This window comes from Scomber scombrus, chromosome 5, assembly GCF_963691925.1.
Source record: "Scomber scombrus chromosome 5, fScoSco1.1, whole genome shotgun sequence".
NCBI lineage: Eukaryota > Metazoa > Chordata > Actinopteri > Scombriformes > Scombridae > Scomber > Scomber scombrus.
The window spans coordinates 32,388,249-32,397,615 of record NC_084974.1 but is presented as its reverse complement, the minus strand read 5'-3'; the positions used below and the strand labels follow the sequence as shown (position 1 = coordinate 32,397,615).

General features: G+C 41.4%; 1 protein-coding gene across 1 annotated transcript; it reads left to right on the top strand.

The window, feature by feature from the left end:
* On the top strand, positions 1-2,178 carry LOC133980025 (tripartite motif-containing protein 16-like). The gene has a single exon (XM_062418588.1). It carries the CDS (start codon positions 19-21, stop codon positions 1,672-1,674), a length of 1,656 nt encoding a protein of 551 aa, XP_062274572.1. The 5' UTR covers positions 1-18; the 3' UTR covers positions 1,675-2,178.
* The last annotated feature ends 7,189 nt before the right edge of the window (positions 2,179-9,367 follow it).

Genomic DNA, 9,367 nt, shown 5'->3' with positions numbered 1-9,367 from the left:
TTGCTTCTGAGAGCTGAAATGGCGCAGAAAGATCAGCTGGACCGAGAAACACTCAGCTGTTCGATCTGTCTGGATCTACTGAAGGATCCGGTGACTATTCCCTGTGGACACAGCTACTGTATGAGCTGTATTAAAGGATTCTGGGATGGAGAGGATCAGAGGAAGATCTACAGCTGCCCTCAGTGCAGAGAGGCCTTCACACCGAGGCCTGTCCTGAAGAAAAACACCATGTTAGCAGCTTTAGTGGAGCAGCTGAAGAAGACTGGACTCCAAGCTGCTCCTGCTGATCACTGCTATGCTGGACCTGAAGATGTGGCCTGTGATGTCTGCACTGGGAGGAAGCTGAAAGCCTTCAAGTCCTGTCTGGTGTGTCTGGCCTCTTACTGTGAGAATCACCTCCAGTCTCATTATGAATCACCTACATTTAAAAAACACAAGCTGGTGGAGCCCTCCAAGAAGCTCCAGGAGAACATCTGCTCTCGTCATGATGAGGTGATGAAGATATTCTGCCGTACAGATAAGAAGAGTATCTGTTATCTGTGCACTATGGAGGATCATAAAGGCCACGACACAGTCCCAGCTGCAGCAGAAAGGACTGAGAGGCAGAGAGAGCTCGAGGTGAGTCGACTAAACATCCAGCAGAGAATCCAGCACAGAGAGAAAGATGTGAAGCTGCTTCAACAGGAGGTGGAGGCCGTCAGTCTCTCTGCTGATAAAGCAGTGGAGGACAGTGAGAAGATCTTCACTCAGCTGATCCGTCTCCTCCAGAAAAGAAGCTCTGATGTGAAGCAGCAGATCAGATCCCAGCAGGAAACTGAAGTGAGTCGAGTCAAAGAGCTTCAGGAGAAGCTGCAGCAGGAGATCACTGAGCTGAAGAGGAAAGACGCTGAACTGAAGCAGCTCTCACACACAGAGGATCACAACCAGTTTCTACACAACTACCCCTCAGTGTCACAACTCAGTGAACCTACAGACTCATCCAGCATCAATATCCGTCCTCTGAGATACTTTGAGGATGTGACAGCAGCTGTGTCAGAGCTCAGAGATAAACTACAGGACATCCTGAGGGACAAATGGACAAACATCTCACTGGCAGTGACTGAAGTGGACGTTTTACTGCCCCATCCAGAACCCAAGACCAGAGCTGGGTTCTTAAAATATTCATGTGAAATCACTCTGGATCCAAACACAGCAAACACACAGCTGTTATTATCTGAGGGGAACAGAAAAGTAGAATGGACGGAACAACAACAGTCTTATTCTAGTCACACAGACAGATTCACTGATAAGTATCAGGTCCTGAGTAGAGAGAGTCTGACTGGACGTTGTTACTGGGAGGTGGAGTGGAGAGGAACAGCAGTTTATGTAGCAGTCATATACAAGAATATCCGCAGAGCAGGATATGAATCTATATTTGGACGTAATGACAAATCTTGGTCTTTATGGTGTGGCACTAACAGGTATGTATTTTACTTCAACAACATCTCAACTCCCGTCTCAGGTCCTCGTTCCTCCAGAGTCGGAGTGTACCTGGATCACAGAGCAGGTATTCTGTCCTTCTACAGCGTCTCTGAAACCATGACTCTCCTCCACAGAGTCCAGACCACATTCACTCAGCCTCTCTATGCTGGACTTTATGTTTTTGGCACAGCTGAGTTGTGTAAAGTGAAATAGACAGAAGTCATTTCAGACTTCATGTGTCAGATGTTGTAATTCTTCATGTTTTTGTCTCCATGTTTCTGAGCTGCTCAGAGATCAGCTGACATGCTAATAGTGATATTCAACACTTTGTTTACTTTATGTTTCATTGATATGTTCAGTTTCTTTAAATGTGACTTTTTCCTGTGTGTTTTTATCCATGGAGGCTCTCACTGCTCATCACCATGTTTTTAACTTCTCTTTGTTCTAAATGTTAGTTTCATGTTTGTATTGATGTATTTGTGTCTGTTGTTTCTTAAACAGAGAAAACAGCAGAACTTCCTTCATCACAGATATTTTGTTCTCATCACTTTGTAAATTCATAAAGAAATGTTCAATCAAACTGTAATGATCATGATAATAATCATTAATGATGTTCTTGTACATAGCTGACATTCTGGGTTAAACTAACTGACTGTGTGGATGAAGTCAATCTGAACATGAAATCATTGATCACACTTTACTGATTGGATGTGTGAACAATCTGAAGCTTCAATAATCAATAAACAGGATTTTTATCAACAGTGATCAAAGTGTTTTCTTCTTTTACTGTAATACTGCATACTACATCACTCATAATACTGCAGTACTTTTACTGTAATACTGCATACTACATCACTCATAATACTGCAATACTTTTACTGTAATACTGCATACTACATCACTCATAATACTGCAGTACTTTTACTGTAATACTGCATACTACATCGCTCATAATACTGCAGTACTTTTACTGTAATACTGCATACTACATCACTCATAATACTGCAGTACTTTTACTGTAATACTGCATACTACATCGCTCATAATACTGCAGTACTTTTACTGTAATACTGCATACTACATCACTATAATACTGCAGTACTTTTACTGTAATACTGCATACTACATCACTCATAATACTGCAGTACTTTTACTGTAATACTGCATACTACATCACTCATAATACTGCAGTACTTTTACTGTAATACTGCATACTACTTCGCTCATAATACTGCAGTACTTTTACTGTAATACTACATTACTCATAATATGAATTATTGAATTGAATTATGAGCAGAGTCCTGACGACTTCAACACCATCCATTAATAAATAATGTTTAATTCTTCTTTCATCAGATTAATGTTGAGCTTCCTGTATGAAACATGAGCTATAGAAGCTTTACAGGAGCCATGTTGGCGTGTGTTTGGCAGACAGAAGGTGTGTTTGGGCGTGTCGGTCAGCAGGTTGTCCTCTCCGCTCCTCTTTCATGTGTTGGGCAACATGCTGAGCTCTCATTTGACCCTCTTGCCAATTAGATGGAGCCTCCGGGTTGCCGTAGTCGACCGAAAACCAGACTGCTAACAGGCAGCAGGTTGGAGGATTACTGACCAGCTGGAGTCTTTCACTGAACCTCAACCTCAGCTGAAGTTTGTCTGCAGGTTAATCATCAACATTTAACTCTTATTTTAATTAACATGTTCCTTATCATGTGTGTTTTTGTCTGTCAGGTTGTTTCTGCTCTCTTTAAACCTTCATTAACTGATGTTTTATTCTCTAGTTTTCATCAAAAACAAGTAACTACAAAATTCCAGGGAAATCTTGAGTGCCACGGGGCTGCTGCCGGGACGAGTACACCATTTATTTCCAGTGTTCAAAAGTCACCCTGATCATATTCTGGTTTCGAGTATTAAGTACATCTTACTAGTCAGCATCAAGTGTAATGTACTTTATTCTCAATTTAACATCCCTGAAAATATAAATAATATTTAGTTAAACTAATTAATTCAAGTCTACTTCATTTTTCACAGACAGGAACATCACTGTTATGAAATTATTAAGTAAATCTTATCATTAAGAGAGTAGATTTTATTATACTATTTTATTTTATATGTTTTCACTGATTCAAATACATTGCTATGAAATAAAGTCTACATTTCAGAATAGGCCTTCTGTGAGCAGCTAATGTAAAGTTAGCGGAGCTTAATGAAGAAGACAGTTTCTTACCTGGAGAGAAGGATCAAAGGGGAGAGCTTTATTTCTGTCTCTATATGTTAATGAGGTGGGCGGTTCTAACATTAGTCTTAAGGTCCATGTAAGTATAAATAAATATGTGTTCTGAGTTTGACATACCACAGAAGAGTGTGTTGTTAACCACCCTGCCAAATGTGAATGATTAAAAAAATTGCTTAATATGTGAAATTAGGCTTCAAAGTTGAGTAAAATTCAGCCTCTATCTCTGCTCCCAATCGCTGTGGGAGTGCCCGCGACGTTTGATGAAGCCCCGCCCCCTACCTAGTGTCACCTGTCAATCAAAGTCACCACCTCTACTCGAAACACTGATGCTACGGCTGATAGCTTTCGGCTGCTAGCTCGACCGCTAGCTCAGCTGCTAGCTAGGCCGGTTAACTGGCAAAACAGACAGACAGGAATTAGCCAATCACAAAAAAGTAGGTCGGTTTCTGCCCAGCAACAGGTTGCTAAGGGCAGCTAAGGCCCTACGGTTGCTACGGCGATGTGAGAATCTGCTTGGAAATTCTCAAAATGCCCCCAGAATTTGGCTTCTGACAAGGTCCCGAACAATTGCAAACTGTGAGAAAACCGTAACTCCTGTCCAAAAACCGAAAACACCGTGAGAGACACAGAAGCCGGCAGATTCTGACAGTGTTTATTTTATTCAGATATTCCTTAAAATGAGCGCGTAAGCTCAGTGCGAAGACAGAGTGAGATTCTTTTGAAAAAAAAAGACGATTACATTAGGGTCAATGGGGAGCAAGACAGGTATTGCCGCCGGTCTCGGCCCCCCCGTTTAAATTTTGTGCAGACCCCGCCTGTCAACGTCACATTTTATGAATCCCAACACCTATGTCGACATTTTGACAAAATATTATTTGTCTCCTTTTCACGGTTTGGCCGTGAGCTCGAGTTAAAAATAAAAATTAAGGTTATTTTTTACTGTTTCTCGCACTCAAGCTAACTGACGGCTCCACTCTAACTTTGAAGAAAAAGTGATTTCCACTCCTCGTTTGACTGCTCATAGTTTGAAAAGTTTACATGTTATGTAAAAACTGTTTGGTATTTTGGAGAGACACAAGCTTTCCTCCGTTTTAAAGTTTGAATCACATTTCTACGTGCAGGTATGAGAGAGCTAGGTGACTCCGAAAAAAGGTGAAAAAAGGTGAAATTCTGTGGGTTTTTCCAAAAATTCCCATTCATTTCCTATGGAGAATTCTCCCGGTTTTTTGGGAATAACTTTGGGAAAAATTGGAATTTCAACACCAAAAGTTTTCCCGATCGAGCCGCACGTTTTGATGTATATATTGTCAGGGTTTTCTCAAAGCTGCGGGACGAGTTACGCGCCGAAATTTGACTTTTCCCCGAGGCACCCCTTCTGCAGCATTACTGCTGTAGAGGGAGTGTCTCGGAGCTTAGCACCCGTGGCACTAATAAAGTATTTACTGACACATCTTCATATGTAAGGTAATCTCTGTTATTATTTATTAACTATTAACAATAAAAATTTGCTGAAAACGCTGCACGTGTTCCTAAAAATTAAGTTTATTGTCCCCGAAACTGCAACAGAAAATATGTTTTGAAGCAAACATAAAGCATAATGAAGATGTTTTATTAATTTATATTCTATAAATAGTTTTGTGGTTGTGTTCAAGACTCTGGAAGCATTTAGTTAAAGTCAGAACAAAGATTATTGATTCTGAAATGTCTTCTTTTATTCACTCATTCACACTAAATATTAACACTAATAGAATTATTTGAGGGTAAAACATAGAGGATATGTTTACACACTCAGCATTCAGACACTTGTAATGTGTGACACTTGTGTTGTCCAGTTACCACGACAACCATAACTTTAAATATTAAAGCATTATTTCAGCATGTTAGTCTCCTCTGTGTTAAAGCTCAGGTTGTTAAACACTCTGCCTCCGGTCCTGGCAGCAGTCAGCAGCTAATTACCCGTCAGTGGGGCAGAGTGAGGACTACAGGTGGGCTACCTGGTGGTCTAACTGGGACAGATGTTAAATCAGCCCCCCCCCCCACACACACACACCTCTAACTCCGCCCCCCCGCTGGGATCCTAATAACAGGGGGACGGACGGCAGGATTTGTTGGACAACAGCGGCGGCTGCCTGACTGCCAGCAGCCTGCTCACTACTGGACGTCCTACACACACACACACACACACACACACACACACACACACACACACACACACACACACACACACACACACACACACAGTATCATACACACGCACGCACACACACACTGACAGCTACACTTCGCTGGTCTTTAAACAATCTGTCGCTGCAGTCACTCAGTGTGTAAAAGTGAACGCAAAGGAAAACATATAATTATTATTATTATTATTATTATTATTATTATTATTATTATTATTATTATTATTATTTGCATGTTTTGGTTATTTTCAGCAATTAACAGCAAAATCTGCTCCGTTTAGTCTCCAAATAAGTTTAATTAAAGATGTTTGTGTTTGTTTCTCATCAATTATAAACTTACACACACACATACACACACACACACACACACACACACACACACACACACACACACACACACACACACACACACACACACACACACACACACACACTCATGTATCACATATAATACATACAGGTATATGAGTGTTTGTGTGTTTATTAGTGTGAGCATGTGTGTGTGTATTTATATGAGTGTGTATGGTTGTGAATGTGTATTTGTGTGGGTGTGTGTGTGTGTGTGTGTGTGTTTGTGTTTGTGTTTGTATATGTTTGTGTGTGTGTGTGTGTGTGTGTGTGTGTGTGTGTGTGTGTGTGTGTGTGTGTGTGTGTGTGTGTGTGTTAACCTGCCTGGTTAATCTTGAGTGTGTTTGTCCCCTGTGGAGATGAACTAAAGACAACAAGCTGGAACGGCTGACTTCTGCACAGGAGGTCACTGCACACACACACACACACACACACACACACACACACACACACACACACACACACACACACACACACACATTAACTACCCCCCTCAAAACACAAACATGGACACACAGGACAGCATGTATTACCCTCCTAACACACACACACTCAGTCATGCATACATGATCAGTCTACCTGCTCTAACCATCACAGTGCTGTCAGTGTGTGTGTGTGTGTGTGTGTGTGTGTGTGTGTGTGTGTGTGTGTGTGTGTGTGTGTGTCTGTTAGCGTGGCTAGCCGTTAGCCTCCGGCCTCGTGCTGCTAAGCTTCTTTTACGTCCACAAAGGCAACCAGCTGAGAGCTCAGGGCCAATTAAAGCCCCGGGAGAGAGAGAGAGAGAGAGGGAACACCTCCAGGCCTCTAACCTCACTCGCCCAGTGCTCCCAGTTCAGACTGGCAGCTGGTTCAGGTTCAAACAGACAGACGTGAAACATATTCTCACATTTCAGCAGCTTACTGACGGCTAAAACGACTAGCAGAGCAGATTCATTGTGGTTCATTTTTGCTTTAACTTTCTCTGCAGTTGAACACGTTTTAAACTCTGGTGTCATTTATTCATCACCTGTTCATTCAGTCTCTCAGTTAAAGGGGAGTTTTTCCTTCCTGCTTGTAATGCCCTGTCCTGAGCCCCAAGCAGCCGCCAACACAAAGCAAGTTCATACGCCTGCATAGAACGTAAAACTGTATTTGCCATGGCGTTTTTGAATAAGGACAGTTCAGTATGCACAACGGACATACTGTGCACCTCAAATCCCATCGCTGCCTCCTTCATATGCAAATCCCACAACTAGCAAAGTTAAGTCGTAATAGTTTGTGTCGTCATTTTAGATAAAACCCCGCAAAAATTAGCATAAACCAGTAAATATTCATGAGCAGTCGTTTCATCGCAGGGCTTTTTGCATTAAGGTGCATATAAAAGGCTTCAGGGCTTTGTTCAGCCCAAGCCAATGGAGCTTTTCCACTATACAGTTCTAGCACTACTCGACTTTACTCAGTTTTTTTGCTCCTCCATCAGGGATAGTACCTGGTACCTGGTCCTTTTTTAGTATCTGCTCTGCCGAGGTTCCAAGCAAGCCGAGCCGATACTAAAATGTGACGTCATCAGACTGCCGGCCACTGATTGGTCAGAGAGTCACTGGAAGAGTCATGAGCCGTCCCACACAAGAATCAAACCCGGCATTTTTAAATACCAACAACAGCGTTACAGAGATTGGTTTCTCTTCTCTTGCTTTGTGTGAGACAGAAAGCCTCATACAGCAGCAAGTACACCATCGCCTCCATGTGCTCCATTGTTTATGTGTTTGTGTTGCTATGACGACCCCGCTCACGTTGAGGAGGAACTATAGTAATGGAAAAGGTTCCTTGTACCAAACCGAGTCGAGTCGAGCCGAGCCGAGTAGTGCTAGAACTGTAAAGTGGAAAAGCGCCAAAAGTTACAAACCCTATTTAGAAACCTCAAGTCTGATAGTCGAGACTCTCTTCAATATGCAAACTCATGCAGACTTCTTGGGCTTTCATCACAAGGTTTCACTGAAATAAGAGTCAACATCAGATAATGCAGCAGAGGTAGAGAGCATGCTTTGGTTAGGGTCGGAGGTTGGAGGTTTGGAGGCTGCAGGCGCTCCTCGCTCAAGCTCAAGGACCTTACACGGAGATGCATTGCTTGCATTCCCTTTCTTCAACTGCAAATTTTGTCCTCAAAGGAAAACTTCCTCCTGCACGCTGACTGTCACCAGAAAACTAACTAGAGCCATCTAGTGAACTGATTTTATTATTCTGGTACCAAAAACTTTTTCAAACATTTTCATTTACAATTTATACAATAAAAGATCGATACTTACCGTCTTTGTATCGATACAATCTTGTCACGCAAAATATCAATGATTTTTTTCGCCCAGACATAGTACACTGATACTGATATATGAGGTTAATATCAGCTGATCAATATATATCTTTTTAATTTGCCTTTCAATTGAATTTTATTTATTTATTAATCTGCCTTTTATTTTCTATTTTATCCTTTTCTACTACTTTTCTGTTAATGGTATTGTTTCTTCTTCATGACTCACCTTTTATGTCTGTTTCACTTCTTTTACTTTTACTCTTTTACTCACTTTATTTTGTAGTAGTCTTTCCTGTTATGTATTTTTTTTAACATTTCATTTATTTTTTATTAGCTCTTTATTTTATTTTGTATTTATTATTTAATTAATCTTACCTCTGGTGTTTCCTCATCGCAGATTTTTGAGTTATGATAGCGTTTCCTATTTTTAATGAAAGTGCTGTACAAATAAAGTCTGATTGGTTGGTTGGTTGATTGATTGATTGATTGATTGATTAGACTCCTTGGTGGGCTGATTCTGGCCCACCGACCTTATATTTGACACCTCTGCATTCTACTTTCACCTGAGTTAAATCTGAGTTTCGATGTCATGTTCTTGAGAGCGTTTAACCGTTTAACCCTCGCTTCTGTTAGAAAGAAGAAAAAAAAAAGCTGCATTGTTACATTTGGCGACATTAAACCGCTGCGAGCAGAGTAATGAGATTATTTCCACCGTGAGTGACGCTAATAACACGTTACTAACTCCTCCAACAGTAGAGAGGAGTCAGGTGTCGCCGCTGCATGCCTCCCTCCGTTCGCTCAACAATACACCGACACTCACCTGGTGACATCACCGGCTAACCTGCCCTCTGATTGGCT